Genomic DNA, 27,743 nt, shown 5'->3' with positions numbered 1-27,743 from the left:
GAGATGGGTGGATCACAAGGTCAGGAGATCGAGACCATCCTGGCTAACACAGTGAAACCCTGTCTCTACTAAAAATACAAAAAATTAGCCAGGCATGGTGGTGGGCGCCTGTATTCCTAGCTACTGGGGAGGCTGAGGCAGGAGAATGGTGTGAACCTGGGAGGCGGAGCTTGCAGTGAGCCGAGATCGCCCCACTGCACTCCAGCCTGGGTGACAGAGCGAGACTCTGCCTCAAAAAAAAAAAAAAAAAGTAGTCAAGACATGGTGGTACATGCCTGTGGTCCCAGCTACTTGGGAGGCTAAGGTGGGAGGATAGTGCATGCCCAGGAGTTCGAGGCTGCAGTGAGCTGTGATCATGCCACTTCACTCAGCCTGAGCAGCAGAGTGAGACCCTGTCTATAAAAGAAAAAATATTTTTAAAAAATTTTTAAAGATTTTGTTGTTTGATAATCATGCCTCATTCCATTTTACTAGCTTCACCACTAGACTTGTGTTGTTCTGTTTATTTTGCCTCCCCATTCTTGTCATCATTATACTATTTCTGTGTTAACCGTTAGAAAGCCGGACTTCATGGATCCTACATGTTTTTGCCTGTCCCTTTCCATGTCAGCCAGTCTGAATACATTATGGTATAAATTGCTTCTACATTTACTGAAATATTTTTGGAAAATAGTAACTTTATATTCCAGAGTTACACTTCTTATTAAGTGAGTGATTTTATTTTTTTGAGAGGGAGTCTTGCTCTGTCACCCAGTCTGGAGTGCAATGGCGCCATCTCAGCTCACTGCAACCTCCACCTCCCAGGTTCAAGCTATTCTCCTGCCTCAGCCTCCCCAGTAGCTGGGATTACAGGCGTGCGCCACTACACCCAGCTAATTTTTGTACTTTTAGTCGAGATGGGGTTTCACCATGTTGGTCAGGTTGGTCTCAAACTCCTGACCTTAGGTGATCCACCCGCTTCAGCCTCCCAAAGTGCTGGGATTACAGATGTGAGCCACCGCGCCCAGCCTTAAGTGAATGAATTTTTATACTTCAGTAGGAAACTTGAAATGATTGCATTCATTTAGTGAAATGGGTAAATATTTTTATAATCAAAGGCTCTGGTGGTAGAACTCAACAAATCAGTTTTTTGTTTGTTTGTTTGTTTGTTGTTGTTTTGTAGAGATGAGTTCTCAGGGTGTTGCCCAGGCTGGTCTGAAACTCCTTGGACTCAAGCAGTCCTCCCGCCTCCACCTCCCAAAGTGCTGGGATTACAGACGTGAGCCACCTTTCCCAGCCACAAATCATACTTTTTAAAAACAGCTTTATTGAGGTACAATAGACATACAATAAGCTGAACATATTTAAAGTGTATAATTTGATAAGTTTTTACATTTGAATACACCCATAAAACCATCATCACAGCCAAGATAGTGAACATATTCATCACCCCCAAAATTTCCTTATGCCCATTTGCACTCCTGTCTCCCCCAAACAACCAGTATAGATGTTTTCCGTCACTATAGTTTGTATTTTCTAGAGTTTTATGTAAGTGGAATCATACAGTATATACTCTTTCTGTTTTTTGGGGGGAAGGAGTCTGACTTCTTTGACTCAGCATTATGATTTTGAGATTCATTCAGGTTGTTGCCTGTATCAGCAGGTCATTTCTTTTTATTGGTAAGTAGTATTTTGTTATATGGGTATAACACATTTTTTACCCACTTACCTGTTGATAGACATTTGGATTGTTTCTAGTTTTTGGCTATTACAGATAAAGCTGCTGTGAACACTCATGTACTAGTCCTTGGATGGATATATATTTCCTTTTTTCTTGGGTAAATACCTAGGAGTGGTATGAGGGGGATGTCTGGGTCATATGGTGGGTGAATGTTTAACTTTTTAAGAGATTGCCAAACTGTTCCAAAGTGGTTGTACTATTTTGTTTTCTATAAGTATTGTATGAAAGTTCCAGCTGTTCCATGTCCCAACTAACATTTTGTATGGTCAGCCTTTTTAATGTCAGCCTTTCTAATAGGTTTGTATTGGTACTTTATTGAGATTTTAATTTACATTTTGCTAATGACCTTTGATGCTGAGCATCTTTTCATGTGCTTATTAGCCTTCTCTGTATCTTCTTGGTAAAGTGCTCAAACCTTTTGCTTATTATGTAACTTCCTACGGTTGTGCCTTGAGAGTTCTCTATAATGTTCTTTTTGTTTGTTTGTTTTGGTTTTGGTTTGGTTTTTGAGACGGAGTCTCACTCTGTTGCCCAGGCTAGAATACAGTGGCACTATCTTGGCTCACTGCAACCTCCACCTCCCGGGTTCAAGTGATTCTCCTGCTTCAGCCTCCCGAGTAGCTAGGATTACAGACACCCGCCAGCATGCCTGGCTAATTTTTGTATTTTTAGTAGAGATGGGGTTTCGCCATGTTGGCCAGGCTGCTCTTGGGCTCTTGACCTTAAGTGATCCACCCACCTTGGGCTCCCAAAGTGCTGGGATTACAGGCGTGAGCCACTGAGCCCAGCCAGAGCTCTCCATATGTTCTTGATACTAGTTCTTTTTCAGATACATGCATTGCAAAGATCCCCCCACCCCTAGTTTATGACTTTTTTTTTTCATTTTTTAAAGTGTCTTTTGAAAAGCGGTTTTTAATTTTGATTTAGTTCTACTTATGAATTTGTTCTTTTAAGTGTTGTGTTCTTACCCAAGGTCACAAAGACCTATGTTTTCTTCTATTATTTTTATTTTATTTTATTTTTGAGACAAACTCTTGCTCTGTCACCCAGGCTGGAGTGCAATGGTGCAATCTCAGCTCACTGCAACCGGGTTCAAGCAATTCTCCTGCCTCACCCTCCCCAGTAGCTGGGATTACAGGCGTGCACCACCACGCCTGGCTAATTTTTGTATTTTTAGAAGAGATGGGGTTTCACCATATTGGCCAGGCTGGTCTCCAACTCCTGACCTCAAGTGATCCACCTGCCTCAGCCTCTCAAAAGTGCTGGGATTACAGGCGTTAGCCAATGTGCTTAGCCTCTTCTAGCAGTTTTACAGTTCTAGGTTTTGCATTTAGGTTTATAACTATTTGGAATTAGTTTTAATGTGTATGTGAAGTATGGATTTAAGGATTTTTTGTTCTTTGCATATGAATATCCAATTGTCCCAGCACCACTTGTTGAAAGGTTATTATTATTATTTCCAAAAATCAGTTGCATTGGCTTTGTTGTACCTTTGTCAGAATTCAGTTGTCCATATATATATGTGGGTTTATTTTTACACTTCCTATTCTGTGCCACTAGTGTATATGTCTATCTTTATGCCAATACCACATTGTTTGATTACTGTAGCTTTATTGTTGAAACTGAGTGGTGTTAGCCCTCCAGTTTGTGTCCTTTTTAAAGGCTGTTTTGCTTACTTAATTACTTTACATTTCCATACAAATTCTAAAATCAGCTTATGAATTTCTACACAAATTCCTGCTGGGATTTTGATTGGGATTGCATTGAATTTATAGATAAATTTGAGGGAGAATTGAATAATTTCAAGTCTTCTGAACCATGAACAAAGTATATGTATGTTTGTTTTCCATATATGTTATGTTTTCTTTAATTTCTCTCAGCAATGTTTTGTAATTATCAACATGTCTTTCATATCTTCTGTCAGATTTATCTCTAAGCATATCATATTTTTGATGTTGCAAATGATATTTTTTAAAAATTTAAATTTACAATTTTTCAAAAATTTAGTTCACAATAGTAGTACTGTCCATATAGTTTTTATATATTGATCTTGTATCCTACAATCTTGCTATACTCATTTATTCTAGTAGCCTTTTTTTTGAAGATTCCATCAGATTTTTTACATAGAAGACTATGCCATCTGTGGATAAAGACTGTTTTACTTCTTCTTTCCAATCTGGATGACCTTTATTTATTTTTCTTTGATTGCACTGGCTAGAATCCCCAATGCAATGTTGAATAGCATTGGTAAGAGCAGACATACTCATTTTTAAAAAATTTTTCTTTTTTAAAACCTTTTTTTTTGTGGAGAGGGGATGCTGCCATGTTGCTGAGGGTGCTCTCAAACTCCTGGGCTCAAATGATCCTCCTGCCTCAGCCTCCTGAGTAGTTGGGATTACAGACATGTACCACTTTGTCCAGCTCTTTGTTTCTGATCTTAAAAGAAAAGCATTAAATTTTTCTTTCTGTTTTCTTGAGATGGAGTCCTGCTCTGTCACCCAAGCTGGAGTGCAGTGGCACAATCTCAGCTCACTGCAACCTCCATCTCCCAGGTTCAAGTGATTCTCCTGCCTCAGCCTCCCGAGTAGCTGGGATTACAGGCGCCCACCACTGCGCCCAGCTAATTTTTGTATTTTCAGTTGAAATGGGGTTTTACCATCTTGGCCAGGCTGGTCTCAAACTCCTGACCTCGTGATCCATCTGCCTCAGCCTCCCAAAGTGCTAGGATTACAGGCGTGAGCCACCGTGCCCGGCCTCAATTTTTCATCACTAATTATGATACTAGCTGTAGGTTTTTTATAGATGTTCTTTTTTTTATTTTTTATTTGATTTATTTATTTATTTTTTGAGACAGAGTCTTGCTCTGTTGCCCGGGCTGGAGTGCAGTGGTGTGATCTTGGCTCACTGCAACCTCTGCCTCCCGGGTTTCAGCAATTGTCCTGCCTCAGCCTCCTGAGTAGCTAGGACTACAGGCCCACCACCACGCCCGGCTAATTTTTGTATTTTAGTAGAGACGGAGTTTCACCATGTTTGCTAGGATGGTCTCCATCTCCTGACCTCATGATCTACCTACCTTGGCTTCCAAAGTGCTGGGATTACAGGAGTGAGCCACCGCACCCAGCAAAAATAACGATGGTTAGACGCCACAAAGTAGGTGGCAATGCCTTAACCATATGCATGTTGTCAGGCCTGAGGGCCTCTTCCATCCTTGCCAAGGGAAGTGCTAACCTTCTCTCCTTTCATACAACACGTAGATATTCTTTACCAAGTTGATGAAGTCCCTTTCTGTTTCTAGTTTGCCTGAGAGGTGTTTTTTTGTTGTTGTTGTTTTTGTTTTGTTTTCTTTTTGAGACGGAGTCTTGCTCTGTCAACCAGGCTGGAGTGCAGTGGCACGATCTCGGCTCACTGCAACCTCCGCCTCCTGGGTTCACACCATTCTCCTGCCTCAGCCTCCCGAGTAGCTGGGACTACTGGGACTACAGGCACCCGCCACCACACCCGGCTAATTTTTTGTATTTTTAGTAAAGACGGGGTTTCACCGTGTTAGCCAGATGGTCTCAATCTCTTGACCTCGTGATCTGCCCACCTTGGCCTCTCAAAGTGCTAGGATTACAGGCGTGAGCCACCGCACCCGGCCTGCCTGAGAGTTTTTATCAATAATGGGCTACATATAAAGTATTTGACAAATGTATTTAATTTGTTAAATGTATTTATCAAATAATTTAATTCGTTAAATGTATTTAACAAGTGTGTATATTAATATACCTTTAACAAATATATTGACAAACACATTTGTTGGCCGGGTGGAGTGGCTTACACCTGTAATCCCAGCACTTTGGGAGGCTGAGGCAAGCAGATCACTTGAGCCCAGGAGTTTGAGACTAGCCTGGGCAACATGGTGAAACCCTGTCTCTACTAAAAATACAAAATTAGCCAGATGTGGTGGTGCACGCCTGTAATCCCAGCTACTCAGGAGGCTGAGGCAGGAGAATCGCTTGAACCCAGGAGGAGGAGGTTGCAGTGAGCTGAGATCGCACCATTGCACTCCAGCCTAGGCAACAAGAGCGAAACTCTGTCTCAAAAAAAAAAAACAAAAACAAACTAAAATTAAGCAGATCATGGTGGTTCATGCCTGTAGTCCCAGCTACTTGGGAGACTGAGATGGGAGGATTGATTGAGCCTGGGAGGTTGAGGCTGCAGTGAGCCATCACCGTACCATGCACTCAAGCCTGGGCAACAGAGTGAGACCCTGTCTCAAAAAACAAACAAACAAAAAAGATCTACCATAAAACAAATGCATTTGTATCTGCATCTATTGAGATGACTGTATAGCCTTTTTAATTTGTAAATATGATTGATTTATGTTAAACCTGTTAACCTCATTTATCAAATCAATAGAATTTCTTTAAGATTCAGAGAGAGGATATGTGCAAGTTTGTTACATGGATATATTGTGTGATGCTGAGATTTGGGCTTCTAAGGATCCCATCACTGAAGTAGTGGACATAGTACCTTATAAGTATTTTTTTCAACTGTTGCCTCCCTCCCTTCCTCCTCACTTTTGGAATCTCCAGTGTTTATTGTTCCCATCTTTGTGTCTGTGTGTACCCAGTGTTTAGTTCCCACTTATAGGTGAGAACTTGCAGTATTTGGTTTTCTGTTTCTGCATTAATTTGCTTAGGATAATGGCCTCCAGCTGCATCCACTTTGTTGTGAAGGACTTGATTTTGTTCTTTTTTATGGGTATATAGTATTCCTTGGTGTATATGTACCACATTTTCTTTATCCAATCCACTATGGTTTTTTTGTTTTTTTTTTTTAAGGCAGAGTCTCACTCACTCTGTTGCCCAGGCTAGAGTGTGGTGGCACAATATCTCGGCTCACTGCAGCCTTGACCTCCCAGGCTCAAGGGGTCCCCCCACCTCAGCCTTCCTGGTAGCTGGGACCACAGGTGTGTGCCACTACACTTGGCTAATTTAAAAAAAATTTCTTGGTAGAGATGAGCTTTCACAGTGCTGCCCAGGCTGGCCTCAAACTCTTGGGCTCAAGTGATCCTCCCACCTCGGCCTCCCAAAGTGCTGGAATTACAGGTGTGAGCCACCGAGCCTGGCCCTATCCACTCTTGATGGGCACCTGGGTGGATTCCATGTCTTTGCTATTGTGAATAGTGCTGCAATAAACACATGAGTGCAGGTATTTTTTTGGTAGAATGATTTATTTTCCTTTGGGTATATACCCTGTAATGGGATTGCTAGGTCAAATGATAGTTCTATTTTTACTACTTTTTATTAGACAGGATCTTGCTTTGTCACCCAGGCTGGAGTGCAGTGGCTTGATCATAGCTCACTGCATCCTTGACCTCCCGGGCTTAAGCAATCCTCTAGCCTCAGCCTCTAAGTAACTGGGACTACAGGCTTGTGTCACTACACCTGGCTAATTTTAAAATTTTTGGTAGAGATGAGGTCTCACTGTGTTGCCCAGGCTGGTCTCGAACTCCTGAGCTCAAATGATCCTCCCGCTTCAGCCTCCCAAAGAGCAAGGATCACAGACATGAGTCACTGTGCCTGGCCTAGAATATTTTTTATGATCTTTGCTAAATTTTTTTTTGAATTTTTACATCTATGTTCATGAGACATACTGGTTTGTCATTTTCTTGTTTTGTTTTGTTTTGAGATGGAGTCTCGCTCTGTCACCCAGGCTGGAGTGCAGTGGTGTGATCTTGACTCACTGCAACCTCCGCTTCCCGGGTTCAAGCAATTCTCCTGCCTTAGCCTCTTGAGTAGCTGGGACTACAGGCATGCACCACCATGCCCAGCTAATTTTTTGTATTTTAGTAGAGACGGAGTTTCACCGTGTTGCCCAGGCTGGTCTTGAACTCCTGAGCTCAGGCAATCCACCTGCCTTGGCCTCCCAAAGTGCTAGGATTACAGGCATGAGCCACCACACCCAGCTGGTTTGTCATTTTTTTGGTAATGTCTTTGTCTGCTTTTGGTATCAGGCTTCACAGAATGAGTTGGAAGTTTGTGTCAAATTGGTATTATGTCTTCCTTAAAAGTCTGGTAGAATTTAGCAGTTAAGCTATTTGGACGTAGAATTTTCTATGGGATGGTGTTTAACTATATTTTTAACTTTTAAAATAGATACAAGGCTATTAAGGTAGTCTGTTTCTTCTCCTTCTCCTCTTCCTCCTCCTCTTCCTCCTTCTTCTTCCTTCTCCTCCTCCTACTCTTCATCTTCCTTCTCTTCCTCCTGCTCCTCCCTCCGCCTCTTCCTCCTCTTGTTCTTCTCCTTCTCCTCCTCCCCCGCCTCCTCCTCCTCCTCCTCTTCTTCTTCCTTCTTTTTTCTTTGAGACAAGGTATCATTTTGTAGCCCAGGCTACTACAGTGGTGCAATCATGTCTCACTGCAGCCTCTCGCTGCTGGGCTCAAGTGATTCTGCCACATCAGCCTCCTGTGTAGCTGGGAGTACAGCTGTACACCACCACACCTGGCTAATTTTTTGCATTTTTTGTAGAGATGAGGTTTTGCCATGTTGCCCAGGCTGCTCTCCAACTACTGAGCTCAAGTGATCCTCTTGCCTTGGCTTCTCAAAGTGCTAGGATTACAGGCATGAGCAGCACGCCTGGCCTGTTTATTTAAAGTGAGCTTTGGTAGTTTGTCTTTCAAGAAATTTGTCCATTTCATCTAAGTTGTCAAATTTATGGACATGAAATTATTCCCTCATTATCCTTTTAATATCTGGAGACCCTGTAGTGATGTAACCTCTCATTCCTGATATTAGAGGCTTATCCATTTTACTGATCTCAAATAACCACGTTTTGGTTATATTTATTGTATTTATTGATTTTCTGTATTTTTTTTTTCTTGAGATACAGTCTCGCTCTGTCATCCAGACTGGGGTACAGTAGCATGATCTTGGGTCACTGCAACCTCCGTCTCCTGGGTTCAAGCAATTCTCCTGCCTCAGCCTCCTGGGTTGCCGGGATTACAGGAGCACGCCACCATGCCCAGCTAACCTTTAAGTTTTTAGTAGAGACGAGGTTTAACCATGTTGGCCAGGCTGGTCTCAAACTCCTGACCTGAAATGATCCACCCGCCTCGGCCTCCCAAGGTGCTGGCTCATGCCTGGCCTATATTTTTCTTTCAATTTTACAGACTTCTGCTTTAGTCTTTCTTTTGTTTACTTTGGTTTTAATTTTCTCTCTCTTTTTTTAGTTACTCAAGGTAGAAGTTGAAGTTGTTGACATGAGACCATCTTCTTTTCTAATATAAGCTTTTAGTGCTATAAACTTCCCCCTAAGTACTGCTTTAGTGTCATCGCACAAATTATAGTATATTCTATATTTATTTTCATTCAATTCAAAATACCTTATAATTTCTTTTTCCATGTGTACATATTGTTCAGCTCCTACTTATAAGTGAGCTCATTAGTATTAACTTTCTGTTTGAGTTATTTCATTTAAGATAATGGCTTCCAGTTCTTTTTCCTAGCACTTTGAGAGGCCGAGGGGGGCGAACTGTCTGAGCTCAGGAGTTCGAGACCAGCCTGGACAACACTGTGAAACCCCGTCTCTACTAAAATACAAAAAATTAGCCAGGTGCAGTGGCGGGTGCCTGTAGTCCCAGGATTACAGGCGGAGCCACTGCCCAGCCATAAAAAAACTTTTTTTTTTTTTTTTGAGGCACAGTCTCACTCTGTTACCCAGGCTAGAATGCAGTGGCACGATCTCGGCTCACTGCAGCATCTGCCGCCTGGATTCAAGCGATTCTCCTGCCTCAGCCTCCCAAGTAGCTGGTATGACAAGCGCCTGCCACCACGCCCGACTAATTTTTGTATTTTTCATAGAGACGGGTTTTCATCATCTTGGTCAGGCTGGTCTTGAACTCCTAACCTTTGTGTTTTTAGAAAAAAATGATTACACCCGCCTCGGCCTCCGTCTACTAAAAAATACAAAAAATTTAGCCGGGCGTGTTGGCAGGCGCCTGTAAGTCCCAGCTACTCGGGAGGCTGAGGCGGGAGAATGGCGTGAACCCAGGAGGTGGAGCTTGCAGTGAGCCGAGATCGCGCCACTGCACTCCAGTCTGGGCAACAGAGCAAGACTCGCCTCAAAAAAAAAAAAAAAAAAAAAAAGGATTACAGGCGTGAGCCACCGTGTCCGGCAGGTGTCTTTTTTATATAATGACTTCTTGATCCAGGAGTTATTTAGAAGAGTGTTACTTTCCAAATACTTGGAGATATCCCCTTCAAAATTTTTTTCTAAAAACACAAACTAAAGCAGCAGATTTTCCAAATATCTTTTTGTTATTGACTTCTAATTTAATTTCAGTGTGGTCTGTGAACATACTTTGTATGACTTGAATCCTTTCCGATTTAAGATTTGTTTTATGGCCCAGAATATAGTTTATCTTGGTAAATGTTCTGGGTACACACTTGAGAACAAAAATGTGTATTTTGCTGTTGTTGGGTGGAGTGTTTTATAAATGTCAGTTAGGTCAAGTTGGCTGATAGTATTGTTCATGTCAGATTTTCTGCCTGTTTGTTGTATATATAAGAGAGGGCTATTGAAATCTCTTGACTATAATAATTGTGGATTCATGTATTCTTTGTTCTAAAATCTACTTTATCTGATATTAGTAGAATTATCCTGGCTTTCTTTTGACTAGTGTTAGTTAGCAGGGTATATCTTTTCCATACTTACACTCTTAACCTATTTGTGTCTTCATATTTCTTTTTTTTTTTTTTTTTTGAGATGGAGTCTCGCTCTGTCATCCAGGCTGGAGTGCAGTGGTGTGATCTCGGCTCACTGCAAGCTCCACCTCCCGGGTTCACGCCATTCTCCTGCCTCAGCCTCCCAAGTAGCTGGGACTACAGGTGCCTGCCACCATTCCCCGGCTAATTTTTTTGTATTTTTAGTAGAGACGGGGTTTCACCGTGTTAGCCAGGATGGTCTCGATCTCCTGACCTCGTGATCCGCCCTCCTCGGCCTCCAAAAGTGCTGGGATTACAGGCGTGAGCCACAGGTGCCCAGCCTATGTCTTTATATTTTAAAAGTTTTTTAGTCCAGGCGTGGTGGCTCACACCTGTAATCCCAGCACTTTGGGAGGCTGAGGTGGACAGATCACAAGGTCAGGAGTTCCAGACCAGCCTGACCAAGATGGTGAAACCCTGTCTCTACGAAAAATACAAAAATTACCCAGGTGCGGTGGCAGGCGCTTGTAATCGCAGCTACTTGGGAGGCTGAGGCAGGAGAATCACCTGAACCCGGGCAGCAGAGGTTGCAGTGAGCCGAGATCGCACCACTGCACTCTAGCCTGGATGACAGAGTAAGACTGTCTCAAAAAAAAAAAAAAAAAAAAAGTTGTTTTTTTTTTTTATGGCCAGGCAGCGGCTCACGCCCGTAATCCTAGCACTTTGGGAGGCCGAGGCAGGCAAATTGCCTGAGCTCAGGAGTTTGAGACCAGCCTGGGTAACATGGTGAAACCCCATCTCTACTAAAATACAAAAAATTAGCCAGACGCGGTCGCAGGCGCCTGTAGTCCCAGCTACTTGGGAGGCTGAGGCAGGAAAATCGCTTGAACCCGGGAGGTGGAGGTTGCAGTGAGCCGAGATCACGCCACTGTACTCCAGCCTGGGTAACGAAGCGAGACTCCGTCACCAAAAAAAGAAAAAGGTTTTTGTATGTAGCGTATAGTTCATTCTTGCTTTTTTACTCAGTGTTTGCCTTTTTAATTGGTATGTTTATTTCATTTCATTAACGTAATTATAGAGTTAGGATACAGTCTATTATCTTGCTATTTGTTTTCTGTTTGTCTTATCTGGTCTTTGTTCTCTTTCCTTTTTTTCCTGGGTTCTTTCAAATTAATAGAATTTTTTTTTTTTTTTTTTTTGAGGTGGACTCACTCTGTCACCAGGCTGAAGTGCAGTGGCATAATATCAACTCACTGCAACCTCCACTTCCCCGGTTCAAGTGATTCTCTTGCCTCAGCCTCCCGAATAACTGGGACTACAGGCGTGCACCACCAGACCCAACTAATTTTTGTATTTTTAGTAGACACGGGGTTTCACCATGTTGGTCAGGATGGTCTCAATCTCCTGGCTTTGTGATCTGCCCACCTCAGCCTCCAAAAGTGTTGGGATTACAGGCATGAGCCACCATAATGGAATATTTTTAATGGTTTCACTTTATCTCTTTTGAGTGATTATTAAGTATATGTTCTTTTATTATTTTAGTGGTTACTTTAAGGTATATTATATACATCTTTTTTTATTATTATACTTTAAGTTCTAGGGTACATGTGCACAACGTGCAGGTTGGTTACATATGTATACATGTGCCATGTTGGTGTACTGCACCAATTAACTTGTCATTTACATTAGGTATATCTCCTAATGCTATCCCTCTCCCCTCCCCCCACCCCACAACAGGCCCTGGTGTGTGATGTTCCCCTTCCTGTGTCCAAATGTTCTCATTGTTCAATTCCCACCTATGAGTGAGAACATGCGGTGTTTGGTTTTTTGTCCTTGTGATAGTTTACTGAGAATGATGGTTTCCAGCTTCATCCATGCCCCTATAAAGGATGTGAACTCACCCTTTTTTATGGCTGCATAGTATTCCATGGTGTATATGTGCCACATTTTCTTAATCCAGTCTATCATTGATGGACATTTGGGTTGGTTCCAAGTCTTTGCTATTGTGAATAGTGCCACGATAAACATACGTGGGCATGTGTCTTTATAGCAGCATGATTTATAATCCTTTGGGTATATACCCAGTAATGGGATGGCGGGGTCAAATGGTATTTCTAGTTCTAGATCCTTGACAAAGCACCACACTATCTTCCACAATGGTTGAACTAGTTTACAGTCCCAGCAACGGTGTAAAAGTGTTCCTATTTCTCCACATTGTCTCCAGCACCTGTTGTTTCCTGACGTTTTAATGATCGCCATTCTAACTGGTGTGAGATGGTATCTCATTGTGGTTTTGATTTGCATTTCTTTGATGGCCAGTGATGATGAGCATTTTTTCATGTGTCTGTTGTCTGCATAAATGTCTTCTTTTGAGAAGTGTCTGTTCATATCCTTCGCCCACTTTTTGATGGGGTTGTTTTTTTCTTGTAAGTTTGTTTAAGTTCTTTGTAGATTCTAGATATTAGCCCTTTGTCAGATGAGTAGATTGCAAAAATTTTTTCCCATTCTGTAGGTTGCCTGTTCACTCAGATGGTAGTTTCTTTTGCTGTGCAGAAGCTCTTTAGTTTAATTAGATCCCATTTGTCAATTTTGGCTTTTGTTGCCATTGCTTTTGGTGTTTTAGACATGAAGTCCTTGCCCATGCCTATGTCCTGAATGGTATTGCCTAGGTTTTCTTCTAGGGTTTTTATGGTTTTAGGTCTAACATTTAAATCTTTAATCCATCTTGACTTAATTTTTGTATAAGGTGTAAGGAAGGGATCCAGTTTCAGCTTTCTACATATGGCTAGCCAGTTTTCCCAGCACCATTTATTAAATAGGGAATCCTTTCTCCATTTCTTGTTTTTGTCAGGTTTGTCAAAGATCAGATGGTTGTAGATGTGTATTATTTCTGAGGGCTCTGTTCTGTTCCATTGGTCTATATCTCTGTTTTGGTACCAGTACCATGCTGTTTTGGTTACTGTAGCCTTGTAGTATAGTTTGAAGTCACGTAGCGTGATGCCTCCAGCTTTGTTCTTTTGGCTTAGGATTGTCTTGGCAATGTGGGCTCTTTTTGGGTTCCATGTGAACTTTAAAGTAGTTTTTTCCAATTCTGTGAAGAAAGTCATTGGTAGCTTGATGGGGGATGGCATTGAATCTATAAATTACCTTGGGCAGTATGGCCATTTTCACGATATTGATTCTTCCTATCCATGAGCATGGAATGTTCTTCCATTTGTTTGTGTCCTCTTTTATTTCCTTGAGCAGTGGTTTGTAGTTCTCTTTGAAGAGGTCCCTCACATCCCTTGTAAGTTGGATTCCTAGGTATTTTATTCTCTTTGAAGCAATTGTGAATGGGAGTTCACTCATGATTTGGCTCTCTGTTTGTCTGTTATTGGTGTATAAGAATGTTTGTGATTTTTGCATACTGATTTTGTATCCTGAGACTTTGCTGAAGTTGCCTATCAGGTTAAGGAGATTTTGGGCGGAGATGATGGGGTTTTCTAAATATACAGTCATGTCATCTGCAAACAGGGACAATTTGACTTCCTCTTTTCCTAACTGAATACCCTTTATTTCTTTCTCCTGCCTGATTGCCCTGGCCAGAACTTCCAACACTATGTTGAATAGGAGGGGTGAGAGAGGGCATCCCCGTCTTGTGCCAGTTTTCAAAGGGAATGCTTCCAGTTTTTGCCCATTCAGGATGATATTGGCTGTGGGTTTGTCATAAATAGCTCTGATTATTTTGAGATACGTCCCATCAATACCTAATTTATTAAGAGTTTTTAGCATGAAGCATTGTTGAATTTTGTTAAAGGCCTTTTCTGCATCTATTGAGATAATCATGTGGTTTTTCTCTTTGGTTCTGTTTATATGCTGGATTACATTTACTGATTTGCGTATGTTGAACCAGTCTTGCATCCCAGGGATGAAGTCTACTTGATTATGATGGATAAGCTTTTTTGCGTGCTGCTGGATTTGGTTTGCCAGTATTTTATTGAGAATTTTTGCTTCGATGTTTATCAGGGATATTGGTCTAAAATTCTCTTTTTTTGTTGTGTCTCTGCCAGGCTTTGGTATCAGGATGATGCTGGCCTCATAAAATGAGTTATGGAGGATTCCTTCTTTTTCTGTTGATTGGAATAGTTTCAGAAGGAATGGTACCAGCTCCTCCCTCTACCTCTGGTAGAATTCAGCTGTGAATCTGTCTGGTCCTGGGCTTTTTTTGATTGGTAGGCTAGTAATTATTGCCTCAGTTTCAGAGCCTGTTATTGGTCTATTCAGGGATTGAACTTCTTCCTGGTTTAGTCTTGGGAGGGTGTATGTGTCCAGGAATGTATCCATTTCTTCTAGATTTTCTAGTTGATTTTCATAAAGGTGTTTATAGTATTCTCTGATGGTAGTTTGTCTTTCTGTGGGATTGGTGGTGATATCCCCTTTATCATTTTTTATTGCGTCTATTTGATTCTTCTCTCTCTTCTTCTTAGTCTTGCTAGCAGTCTATCAATTTTGTTGATCTTTTCAAAAAACCAGCTCCTGGATTCATTGATTTTTTTGAAGGATTTTTGTGTGTCTCTATCTGCTTCAGTTCTGCTCTGATCTTAGTTATTTCTTGCCTTCTGCTAGCTTTTGAATGTGTTTGCTCTTGCTTCTCTAGTTCTGTCAATTGTGATGTTAGGGTGTCAATTTTAGACCTTTCCTGCTTTCTCTTGTGCACATTTAGTGCTACAAATTTCCCTCTACACACTGCTTTAAATGTGTCCCAGAGATTCTGGTATGTTGTGTCTTTGTTCTCGTTGGTTTCAAAGAACATCTTTATTTCTGCCTTCATTTTGCTATGTACCCAGTAGTCATTCAGGAGCAGGTTGTTCAGTTTCCATGTAATTGAGTGGTTTTGAGTGAGTTTCTTAATCCTGAGTTCTAGTTTGATTGCACTGTTGTCTGAGAGACAGTTTGTTATAATTTCTGTTCTTTTACATTTGCTGAGGAGTGCTTACTTCCAACTATGTGGTCAATTTTGGAATAAGTGTGATGTGCTGAGAAGAATGTATGTTTTGTTGATTTGGGGTGGACAGTTCTGTAGATGTCTATTAGGTCCACTTGGTGCAGAGCTGAGTTCAATTCCTGGATATCCTTGTTAACTTCCTGTCTCGTTGATCTGTCTAATGTTGACAGTGGGGTGTTAAAGGCTCCTGTTATTATTATGTGGGAGTCTAAGTCTCTTTCTAGGTCTCTAAGGACTTGCTTTATGAATCTGGGTGCTCCTGTATTGGGTGCATATATATTTAGGATAGTTAGCTCTTCTTGTTGAATTGATCCCTTTACCATTATGTCATGGCCTTCTTTGTCTCTTTTGATCTTTGTTGGTTTAAAGTCTGTTTTATCAGAGACTAGGATTGCAACCCCTGCCTTTTTTTGTTTTCCATTTGCTTGGCAGATCTTCCTCCATCCCTTTATTTTGAGCCTATGTGTGTCTCTGCACATGAGATGGGTCTCCTGAATACAGCACACTGATGGGTCTTGACTCTTTATCCAATTTGCCAGTCTATGTCTTTTAATTGGAGCATTTAGCCCATTTACATTTAAGGTTAATATTGTTATGTGTGAATTTGAACCTGTCATTATGATGTTAGCTGGTTATTTTGCTCGTTACTTGATGCAGTTTCTTCCTAGCATCAATGGCCTTTACAATTTGGCATGTTTTTGCAGTGGCTGGTACTGGTTGTTCCTTTCCATGTTTAGTGCTTCCTTCAGGAGCTCTTGTAGGGCAGGCCTGGTGGTGACAAAATCTCTTAGCATTTGCTTGTCTGTAAAGGATTTTGTTTGTCCTTTGCTTATGAAGCTTAGTTTGGCTGGATATGAAATTCTGGGTTGAAAATTCTTCTCTTTGAGAATGTTGAATATTGGCCCCCACTCTCTTCTGGCTTGTAGAGTTTCTGCCGAGAGCTCAGCTGTTAGTCTGATGGGCTTCCCTTTGTGAGTAACCCGACCTTTCTCTCTGGCTGCCCTTAATATTTTTTCCTTCATTTCAACTTTGGTGAATCTGACAATTGTGTGTCTTGGAGTTGCTCTTCTTGAGGAGTATCTTTGTGGCGTTCTGTGTATTTCCTGAATTTGAATGTTGGCCTGCCTTGCTAGGTTGGGGAAGTTCTCCTGGATAATATCCTTTAGAGTGTTTTCCAACTTGGTTCCATTCCATTCTCCCCATCACTTTCAGGTACACCAATCAGACGTAGATTTGGTCTTTTCACATAGTCCCATATTTCTTGGAGGCTTTGTTCATTTATTTTTACTCTTTTCTCTAAACTTCTCTTCTCGCTTCATTTCATTCATGTGATCTTCCATTACTGATACCCTTTCTTCCAGTTGATCGAATCGGCTACTGAAGCTTGTGCATTCATCACATAGTTCTCCTGCTGTGGTTTTCAGCGCCATCAGGTCACTTAAGGACTTCTCTACACTGGTTATTCTAGTTAGCCATTCATCTAATCTTTTTTCAAGGTTTTTTACTTCTTTGCGTGGGTTTGAACTTCCTCCTTTAGCTCGGAGAAGTTTGATCGTCTGAAGCCTTCTTCTCCCAACTCATCAAAGTCATTCTCCGCCCAGCTTTGTTCTGTTGCTGGTGAGGAGCTGCGTTCCTTCGGAGGGGGAGAGGCACTCTGATTTTTAGAATTTTCAGCTTTTCTGCTGTGTTTTTCCCCATCTTTGTGGTTTTATCTACCTTTGGTCTTTGATGATGGTGATGTACAGGTGGGGTTTTGGTGCGAATGTCCTGTTTGTTAGTTTTCCTTCTAACAGTCAGGACCCTCAGCTGCAGGTCTGTTGGAGTTTGCTGGAGGTCCACTCCAGACGCTGTTTGCCTAGGTATCAGCAGCGGAGGCTGCAGAACCATGAATATTGCTAAACAGCAAATGTTGTTGCCTGATTGTTCCTCTGGAAGCTTCGTCTCAGAGGGGTACCCGGCTGTGTGGGGTGTCAGTCTGCCCCTACTGGGGGATGCCTCCAAGTTAGGCTACTCGGGGGTCAGGGACCCACTTGAGTAGGCAATCTGTCCGCTCTCAGATCTCAAACTCCATGCTGGGAGAACCACTACTCTCTTCAAAGCTCAGTTGGAAATGCAGAACTCACCTGTCTTCTGTGTCACTCACACTGGGAGCTGTAGACTGGAGCTGTTCCTATTCGGCCATCTTGGAACTGCCCTGCTATTATATACATCTTTAATTTACTAGTCTACCTTCAGTGATATTATACCACTTCGTGTATAGAATAGGAAACTTACAATAATGTGTTTCCATTTTTTTCTTCCAGTCTTTATATTATTGTTCATAAGTTTTGCTTTTATATGTTATAAATCTCACAGTATGTTATTTTTGTTTAAACAGTTATCTTTTTTTAAAAAAGTTTTAAATTAAAAAGTTTACATATACACTATTATACTTAATCTTTTCCCATGCTATTTCATTGGATAGATCCATAAGGTATCATTTTTCTTTTGCCTGAAAAATTGCCTTTAACATTTCTGGTAGTATAGGTTTACTGTCAAGGAATTCTTTCAACTTTTGCATGTCTGAAAGCATCTTTATTTTTCCTTCTTTTTATAAGATATTTTTGCTGGACATAGATTTCTAGGCTGACCTTTTTTACTTTCACTATTTTAAGATGTTACTCCACTTCTTGTCTGCAATGTTTCCAGTGAGAAATATGATGTCACCCTTATTTTTGTTCCTATATGGTTCCTAAGTTTCTTTTTCTCTGACTGCTTTTAAGATTTCCTCTTTATCACTGGTTTCAACTTATTTGATAGAAATACACTTTGATATAATTTTCTCCATGTTTCTTGTGCTTGGACTTAGTAAAGCATCTATACCTGTGGTTTAACCAAATTTCGGAAAATGTGGGTCATTGGTCATTATTTCTTAACATATTTTTTTCTGTCCCTCTTCCCTTTTAGGGACTTCAGTTACCCATGTATTAGGCTACTTGACGCTATTTCACAGCTCACTAATGCTCTACATTTTTCCTTTTTGACTCTTTTCTGTTTCATTTTGAATAGTTCCTATTTCTATGAGTTTAAGTTTATTAATCTTTTCTTCTGTGTAGTTTAATCTACTATTAATTCCATCTAGTGTACTTTTCATCTCAGACATTGTAGTTTTTATTTCTAAATGCTCAAGTCTTTTAAAAATATCTTACATGCCTTTACTTATTTAAAATAACATCTCTGTCAGTTCTGTGTTGGTTTCAATTGATCAATTACTCTCATGATGGTCATGTATTCCTTCCTCTTTGCATGCCCAATAATTTTGGATTAGATGCCAGAATTTTACCTTGTTTGATATTGTGTATTTTCGTTTTACTTTAAATCCTTGTGCGGTTTGTTCTAGGATGTAGTTAAGTGACTGGGAAATAATTTGATCTTTTCAGGTTTTTTATAATTTTTTAGGTAGGTCCAGAGTAGTACTCAATCTAGAATTAATTATTCTTCATCAGTGAGGCAAGACCTTTTTGAGTACTCTACCCACTGTCCCACAGGTTATGAGTTTTTTTCAATCTGGCTGATAGAACCAGGCATTGTTCCCAACCAACCCTGGACAATGTTTCCTCTAACCTTATCTGTTGATTTTCCCCTTGGTTTTGGGTAGTTTGCTCAGATTCATGTGCTAATAATTACTCTGCTGAATATTCTAAGGAAACTTCTGCAGATCTCTCTCTTTCTGTGCTGCTCTCTCCTCTCTGGAATTCTGTCCTAAGGTTTGGTTTTCCTAGACTCTCGGCTCAAAGACTCCACCAGGTTTACTCTGTTCTCTGTTTCTGTGCTGCAACTTGGACACATTCCCAAGGCAATAAACTGGGACAATCTCCCAGCTCCCTGCATTTGTGCCTTCTCTTTTAGGAATCATTGTCCTTTGATGCCTGGTATCCAGTGTCTTCAAAAACCATTATTTCATATTTGCTGCCTAGTTTGTTTCTGTTTATTTTAGGTGAGTGCGTAAATCTGGTTTTTGTTACTTGGTCTTGGCTAGAAGTGAGAGTCCCAGCAATTTAGTTAGTTATTTTGTTTTAAAAGATGGAGTCTTGGCTGGCATGGTGGCTCACACCTTTAATCACAATACTTCGGGAGGCTGAGGTGGGAGGATTGCTTGAAGCCAGGGGTTCAAGACCAGCCTAGGCAACAAAGCAAGACCCCATCTCTAAAAAAATTTTAAAAATTAGCCAGGCATGGGGGCACATGCTTATAGTCCAAGCTGCTCAGGAGACTAAGGGAAGAGGATCACTTGAGCCCAAGAGCTAGAGGTTGCAGTGAGCCATGATCATACCACTGCATTCCAGCCTGGGTAACAGAGTGAGACTCTGTCTCAAAAAAAAAAAAAAAAGAAAAAGAAAGAAAAAGAAAGACATGAGACAGGAGGTCTTGCTTTGTTGTCCAGGCTAGACTCTAACTCCTAGGCTCCAATGAGCCTCCTAAGTAGCTGGGACTACAAGTGTGGGCCACCATGCCCAGCTTTTAGCATTCCAGTTTTAACAAACCTCAGGCTTAAGTTTGAGAATTCTGTTAAAATTTGAGAACCATATAGATACATGAATTTAACATTAGGTGATTATTTTGTTAACACTATCAACCACCATTTACCATGAAGACAGTATTACATGAATCAGTAAATCTAATTTTTAGAGGAAAAAAATTTGTAGATTAATTCTCTCGTTTCTATGTTTTGTAGCTTAGAAGATATTTAAGTAATTGTGATACATTAAAAAAAATTTCTGCTGGGTGTGGTGGCTCATGCCTGTATCCCAGCACTTTGGGAGGCCAAGGTGGGTAGATCACGAGGTCAGGAGTTCAAGAACAGCCTGGCCAATACGGTGAAACCCTGTCTCTACTAAAAATACAAAAATTAGCCAGGCGTGGTGGCAGGTGCCTGTAATCTCAGCTACTTGGGAGGCTGAGGCAGAGAACTGCTTGAACTTGGGAGGCAGAGGCTGCAGTAAGCTGAGGTCGTGCCACTGCATTCTAGCCTGGGCAACAGTGAGACTCCATCTCAAAAAAAAAAAAAAAAAAATTCTGGGCTGGGTGCAGTGGCTCACGCCTGTAATCCCAGCACTTTGGGAGGCTGAGATGGGCGGATCACCTGAGGTCGGGAGTTTGAGGCCAGCCTGACCAACATGGAGAAAACCCATCTCTACTAAAAATACAAAATTAGCTGGGTAGGGTGGTGCATGCCTGTAATCCCAGCTACCTGGGAGGCTGAGGCAGGAGAATCACTTGAAACCGGGAGGCGGGGGTGGTGGTGAGCTGAGATCGCACCATTGCACTCCAGCCTGGGCAATAAGAGCGAAATTTCATCTCAAAAAAAAAAAAAAAAAAAAAATTTCTGGCCGGCCATGGTGGCTCATGCTTATAATCCCAGCACAGATCACTTGAGGCCAGGAGTTCAAGACCAGCCTAGCCAACATGTGAAACCCTGTCTCTGCTCAAAATACAAAAATTAGCCAGGCGTGGTGGCTCATGCCTGTAGTCCCAGCTACTCTTGAGGCTGAGGCACAAGAATCACTTGAACCTGGGAAGGAGAGGTTGTAGTGAGCCAAAATCATGCCACTGCATTCCAGCCTGGTGACAGAACAAGACTCTGTCTTAAAAAAAAATAAAAATAAAAAATAAACATGAAAATATTTGTACAGTCAGGAAGGATGGAGATTTGGGCAAGGGGAGGGAGATTTTGTGAAATAACCTTATTAATGTTGCAGTGGTACCTGGTAAATAGTCTTGGATATTTAGCTTTAAGCTACCTAATTTCTTTAACTGTGAAACTTTTTTTTTTTTTTTGAGACGGAGTCTCACTGTGTTGCCCAGGCTGGAGTGCAGTGGCACGACCTTGGCTCACTGCAACCTCTGCCTCCCGGGTTCAAGCAATTCTCCTGCCTCAGCCTGCTGAGTAGTTGGGATTACAGGCGCCCGCCACCATGCCTGGCTAATTTTTGTATTTTTAGTAGAGATGGGGTTTCACCATGTTGGCCGGGTTGGTCTCAAACTCCTGACCTCAGATAATCCACCCACCTTGGCCTCCCAAAGTGCTGGGATTACAGGCATGAGCCACTGCACCTGGCCTAACTGGGAAACTTCTATAAATGCTAAATGGTAGGCCGGACGTGGTGGCTCACGCCTGTAATCTCAGCCCTCTGGGAGGCCGAGGCGGGTAGATTACCTGAGGTCAGGAGTTGGAGACCAGCCTGGCCAACATGGTGAAACACCGTCTCTACTAAAACTACAAAAACTAGCCAGGCATAGTGGCGCACGCCTGTAGTCCCAGCTACTTGGGAGGCTGAGGCAGGAGAATCGCTTGAACCCAGGAGACGGAGGTTGCAGTGAAGACAAGATCGTGCCACTGCATTCCAGCCTGGGCAGCAGAGCGAGACTCTGTCTCAAAAAACAAAAAAAGAGGAGACAATAAAGGGCACTGAGAGTAAGGGAAGGTTTTTAACTTCATGGCAGAGAGCTTGAGTTGTTGAGAGGTAATAGGGTGGGCCAAACGATCCAAACACTCAGAATTCACATACCAATCCCCTTCTGGAAGGGAAAGTGGGTGGACAAGACTCTCTGTAGAAGCACAGATATTCTTCTTCTGTGCAGATAAATAACAATGTTTAGAGAATGTGAACTTTAAACAAGAGCAGTGGTGAATTACAGTCAGATGAGATCAAAGTAGAGTTTACAAAGGTTAGGAGGAAATGGCAAAAATTACACTGTCATGTAATGAATAAGAGGACTACAACAGAATTGAATCAGTCTCGCAGAGAACAAGGTGAGTGGCATGGATTAAACTGTTGAGAGGATTAAATGGGATAATGCACATTAAGTACAATGGCATATTGTAAGTGCTCAGTAACCACTTATTGCTATTAAATAGTACCGCTATTTATAGAATATATCTGCTCAAATGCTTTAAAAAATTCAAAGGCAGGCCACGCACGGTGGCTCACACCTGTAATCCCAGCACTCTGGGAGGCCGAGGTGGGCAGATCACTTGAGGTCAGGCATTCAAGACCAGCCTGGTCAACATAGTGAAACCCCATCTCTACTAAAAATACAAAAAAAAAACAAAAAAATTAGCCGGGTGTGGTGGTGTGCACCTGTAGTCCCAGCTACTTGGGCAGCTGAGGCAGGAGAATCACCTGAACCCAGGAGGCAGAGATTGCAGTGAGCTGAGATAGCGCCACTGCACTCCAGCCTGGGTGACACAGCGAGACTGTCTCCAAAAAAAAAAAAAAAAAAAAAAGGAAAGAAAAAAGGAAGAGATATGGTTTCCTTAATAAGCTTGCATTCTAATGAGACATAACAATCAGCAAAAATAATTATAGTTGTACCTGGGTATTTGGGGAGATTGGTTCCAGGATCCCCGTGATACCAAAATCTGCAGATGCTCAAGGCCCTTACAGTTGCCATTCTGCATCTGCAGGTTCCACATCTGCTATTGGCTGAATCTGTGGATTTGAAACCTGAAGATACAGGGGGTCTGCTGTCTGTACATTATTAAACCCAAGGGACTGGAATGTAAATTCTGTGTACATATTTGTGACTAAAAAGATCTCACTAAGAAAAATAGTCAGAGGCTGGGCGCGGTGGCTCACACCTGTAATCCCAGCACTTTGGGAGGCCGAGGTGGGTGGACTACCTAGGTCAGGAGTTCGAGACCAGCCTGGCCAACATGGTGAAACCCCCTCTCTGCTAAAAATACAAAAATTAGCCGGGTGCAGTGGCATGTGCCTGTAATTCCAGCTACCCCGGAGGCTGATACAGGAGAATCGCTGGAACCCAGAAGGCAGAGGCTGCAGTGAGCCAAGATCGCCCCACTGCACTCCAGCCTAGGCGACAGAGAAAAAAAAAAAAAAAAAAAAAAAAAGAAAATAATCAGAGATGAGGAAAACATAATACCTAGTGTAGTATGTTATGAGTACATGCTTTTGAGTCTGGGCAACTTTATACAACACTGTGTTCAAAAGCGATGATTAAATGAAGTACATGGCTTAGCAAGTGATCAATAAACTATAGCAATTTTTCTTGTGGGGCTCAATTTCCTCATTTTTAAAAATAAGATTCTCTTCTGGGTTTGTATTGACAAAAGAAAGGTGAATAGAAAAAGATTTTATTTTTAAAATATTTTTAAAAATAGAAATGGCATCTCACTATATTGCCGAGGCTGGTCTGGAACTTCTGGGCTCAAGTGAGTCTCCCATCTTGGCCTCCCAACATGCTGGGATTACAGGTGTGAGCCACCATGCCTGACCTAGAAAAATAAAATAAAATAAAAATAAATTTGGGGTCTGGGCACGGTGGCTCACACCTCTACTACCAACACTTTGGGAGGTCAAGGCGAGTAGATCGCCTGAGCTCAGCAGCTGGATACCAGCTTGGGCAACATGCTGGTCTCTACAAAACGCCAACTCTACCAAAAATACATAAAATAGCTGGGCATGGTGGAATATGTCTGTGGTCCCAGCTACTTGGGAGGCTGAGGCAGGAGGAAAAAGAGAGGGGAGGGGAAGGGAGAGGAGGGAAAAGGGAAGGGAAAAGGGAACAGAAGGGGGAAGGGAGGGGAAAAGGGAAGGGAAAGGAAGGGGAGGGAAGGATGAAGGAAAGAAAAGAAAGAGAAAGAAAGAAAAGAAAGAAAGAAAAAGAAAAGAGAAAAGAAAAGAATTTGGCCGGGAACAGTGACTCAGGCCTATAATCCCAGTACTTTGGGAGGCCAAGGCAGACAGATTGGTTGAGCTCAGGAGTTTGAGACCAGCCTTGGCAACATGGCAAAACCCTGTCTCTACAAAAAATAACACTACTTAGCCAATGTGGTGGCGTACCTGTAGTCCCAGCTACTTTGGGGGCTGAGGTGGGAGGATCACTTGATCCCAGGAGGTTGAGTAAGCCGAGATGATGCCACTGTACTTCAGCTTGGGTGACAAAGTGAGACCCTGTCTCAAATAAATAAATAAATGTAAGAAGGTAGTATAGTGTAGTGGTTAAGAGTGTTAATGGCTGGGTGCACTGGCTCACACCTGTAATCCCAACACTTTGGAGGCTGAGGTGGAAGGATTGCTTGGGCCCAGGAGTTCCAGACAGGCCTGGGCAACATAGCCAGAATCCACTTATTTATTAAAAAAAAAAAAAGTGTTAATACCAGTTAATACCAGAAGAAATGGGTTCTTATAGCTGTTCCACTGCTTTTAGCTGTGTGACCTTGGGCAGAATATTTAATCTCTCTGACCCTGATTATTTTTATCTGTACAATAGAGATATTATAGTCTGCCATTAACATCCTGTTTTGTAATTTACATTAGCCACTTGATGTGTAGTGTATTCTTACTGAAAAATCTGTTTTGACAACTTTTGTTTTGGTTCAGGTTTTGGAGGCTAGAGATGGAGAACAGAATTCCTTCGATTTATTTTGCATAACTAAACAGAAAACATGGATTAAGATTTGGAATAAGTTACAGGGAGGAGGGCTCATACGGTTTGTCTTTTGAATTTAAGAAGACCCTAAGAATTAGTTGAAGATTGTTTTAAGGAATTCTACTATATAAAACTAAAAACAGACATAAGGCCTAAAGTGTGAAAGGAAAATAAATCTTGGGGCCTCCACCTCACTAAGCTAAAGAGAAAAGTCAAGCTGGGAACTGCTTAGGGCCAACCTGCCTCCCATTCTTTAAAAAGTCACCCCTCTGCTCACTGAGATAAACGCATATCTGACTGCCTCCTTTGGAGAGGCTAATCAGAAACTCAAAGGAATGCAACCATTTGTCTCTTATCTATCTATGCCCTGGAAGCTCCCTCCCCACTTAGTCTTCCTGCCTTTGCTTTGAGTTGTCCAGTCTTTCCAGAATGAACCAATGTTCATCTTACATATATTGATTGATGTCTCATTTCTCCCTAGAATGTATAAAACCAAACCGTGCTCTGATCACCTTGGGCACATGTCTACAAGACCTCCTGAGGCTATGTCATGGACGCGTGTCCTCAACTTTGGCAAAATTAACTTTCTAAATTAACTGAGGCCTGTCTCATATTTTGGGGGTTCACAAAAGGATACAAGAAGGTCTGTCACTTAGCAAGCTTCCAAAATGCAATTTTGAGTTATTCAACTGCTAAGCAACTCTTTACATGTATCTCCAATGCAAAGGAGGGTACTTCTGAGTAAAGAAGTTTTTGGGGTTTTTTTGTTGTTGTTGTTTGTTTTTTTAAGACAGAGTCTCGCTCTGTCGCCCAGGCTGGAGTGCAGTGGCGCGATCTCCGCTCACTGCAACCTCCGCCTCCCGGGTTCACGCCATTCTTCTGCCTCAGCCTCCGGAGTAGCTGGGAGTATAGGCACCCGCCACCACGCCCGGTTAATTTATTCTATTTTTAGTAGAGACTGGGTTTCACCGTGTTAGCCAGGATGGTCTCGATATCCTGACTTCGTAATCTGCCCGCCTCGGCCTCCCAAAGTGCTGGGATTACAGGCATGAGCCACTATGCCCGGCCAGAAGTTTTTGCTTTTAATTGCCCAGGGCCACTCCTAAGAAACAGTCTCTGAAGGGTAGATAAGGTAGTGCTACCAAGAGAAGTGTTACTCAGCAAGCCTTCAAAAATATAAAAATAACTTACTGTTTCTGAAAGTTTGCAAGTTTTTCTTATTCAACCCCATCCTATGGAAATATACCAGTTGGAATAAGCAACTACAGAACCACATAGGACGGCACTACTAGAAAAATAGATTAAATCTTTATCCTGGCAATGAGTCTAATACATTTATCATTGTTGTGAATTTTAAAAGGTGTAGCAGGCCGGGCGTGGTGAGCCACTGCGCCAGGCCTGATCATAAACACTTTTAAAGTGAAGAGGCTTTCCGCTTCCTCAACATAAGGAGTAAATCTTTCATGCTGCTTCTAGGAAAAAAAGTACAAGAAAAGCAAGACTTCCTCGTTGCCTTCTCTTTAAAAAGCAACAGCCGATGAACACGTGTTGGAGCGCTCTCGCCTTGACAGAATTAGAGATCTTCAGAATCACTTGGCGTGGTGGTCGAAGCGTCTAGCCCTAGCTCATTAGGGTGCCACAGTTTCTCGGCCCACAAGTCAGCTTTTAACCACTTCTCTCCGCAAAAGGCCGGACCGGTCTTCATGCGTTAACTAAAGCAAGCGTCTGGTCCCGTGTGTGAAACGTGTAAGTTCATGGCATCAGGGAATACCCACCGCGCGTACCGTAATAGAAGAGGGCGAGGTTCCTCACCTAACCCATAATGCTCAGCTCGCCTTTCCGGAAGCAAGCACTATCACCCCGACAATGCCTTCATCCGGGCGGAAGCGTCTCACCCTGAGTCTGATTTGGCAGTGACGAAGCGAGGTATTGTGGGACTTTGTCCGTCTCCCAGTACGCATGTGCCTCAGCCGGCCTCTCCCGGCTCCTGGGGCCACGTCCGGGCGGTGGCGTCGTCGAGAGATGCACGTCAGCGAAACTGGCCAATCCCCTGCTTGCGCAAGCGCAGTGGCTCGGGCGCACCGGAAGCGCAGGGGGATGGGGTGGCGGTGACGCGATTCTGTCCGCGTTGGAGGGGCCGGGCCGCTGCTGGAGTCGCCGCGGCCGCCGCGTGACGTGGCACAGCGAGAGCCTAAAGGCTAGAGCCGGAGCTGCCGCGCCAGTCGCCTAGCAGGTCCTCTACCGGCTTATTCCTGTGCCGGATCTTCATCGGCACAGGGGCCACCGAGACGTTTCTGCCTCCCTCTTTCTTCCTCCGCTCTTTCTCTTCCCTCTCGTTTAGTTTGCCTGGGAGCTTGAAAGGAGAAAGCACGGGGTCGCCCCAAACCTCTTCTGCTTCTGCCCATCACAAGTGCCACTACCGCCATGGGCCTCACTATCTCCTCCCTCTTCTCCCGACTATTTGGCAAGAAGCAGATGCGCATTTTGATGGGTGAGTGAGGGGCTGCGAGTCAGGCGGGACCTGGGAAAGGCAGGGTCTCCACAATTGGGGTGGCCTCTGGGCCTGTTTTTTCCTCCGCCCGCTGTGGTGGGGGAGGGGCGCCGGGTCGGGGGTCCGGAGGAATTCTTAAGGGGGAACAATGGAGCGGAGGGTGAGCGATCCCCCCCGCCCCCCGATCTGTCGCCAGACGAGACAGGGACAGGGCTTCGGGCAAGATTTCTTTCTGGACTCGGCTTTTTCTCCTTGATCTTATTGAAAGCTGGACAACATTGGGCAGAGATGTGGGGAAAGCCAACTCTGGGAAGCAAACACTTGGCGAGGCCCTTTCTGGGGGTGCGATCTGCATACCTTCTTGCCCGGGTGTGGACAGCGGTCAGGAGGGAGGCAGAGCAACTCCAGCCTTTTCCCTCCCACTCTGC

General features: G+C 42.8%; 2 protein-coding genes, 1 long non-coding RNA gene and 1 other non-coding gene across 5 annotated transcripts in view; 1 reads left to right on the top strand and 3 right to left on the bottom strand.

Moving 5' to 3' along the window:
- Positions 1-4,844: 4,844 nt before the first annotated feature.
- Positions 4,845-4,970, bottom strand: LOC112208837 (U6atac minor spliceosomal RNA). Its single transcript, XR_002943391.1, has one exon. It is a non-coding gene; the product is annotated as a U6atac minor spliceosomal RNA (small nuclear RNA).
- An 18,540-nt stretch (positions 4,971-23,510) lies between these two features.
- The window catches only part of PDE12 (phosphodiesterase 12), a 44,726-nt gene continuing 40,493 nt past the window's right edge, over positions 23,511-27,743 (bottom strand). Inside the window, exon 3 of the mRNA XM_063805900.1 lies at positions 23,511-23,667. Coding sequence (XP_063661970.1) covers positions 23,567-23,667 — 101 coding nt within the window. The 3' untranslated portion in view covers positions 23,511-23,566. The remainder of the gene's footprint in view (positions 23,668-27,743) is intronic.
- On the bottom strand, positions 24,252-26,666 carry LOC134809448 (uncharacterized). Its single transcript, XR_010155252.1, has 2 exons — positions 26,600-26,666; positions 24,252-24,346 (listed from the first exon to the last, which is right to left on the bottom strand). It is a non-coding gene; the product is annotated as an uncharacterized LOC134809448 (long non-coding RNA).
- Positions 26,301-27,743, top strand: part of ARF4 (ADP ribosylation factor 4) — a 26,597-nt gene continuing 25,154 nt past the window's right edge. The window contains exon 1 of one of the 2 annotated variants that reach the window (XM_001173799.8): positions 26,301-27,315. In XM_001173799.8, the coding sequence (XP_001173799.1) occupies positions 27,249-27,315 (67 nt within the window). In that variant the 5' untranslated portion in view covers positions 26,301-27,248. The remainder of the gene's footprint in view (positions 27,316-27,743) is intronic. The other variant, XM_016941368.4, reaches the window with a different exon arrangement.

Source organism: Pan troglodytes, chromosome 2, assembly GCF_028858775.2.
Source record: "Pan troglodytes isolate AG18354 chromosome 2, NHGRI_mPanTro3-v2.0_pri, whole genome shotgun sequence".
In the NCBI taxonomy this organism is placed as follows: domain Eukaryota; kingdom Metazoa; phylum Chordata; class Mammalia; order Primates; family Hominidae; genus Pan; species Pan troglodytes.
This window is presented reverse-complemented; position numbering and strand designations above follow the sequence as displayed.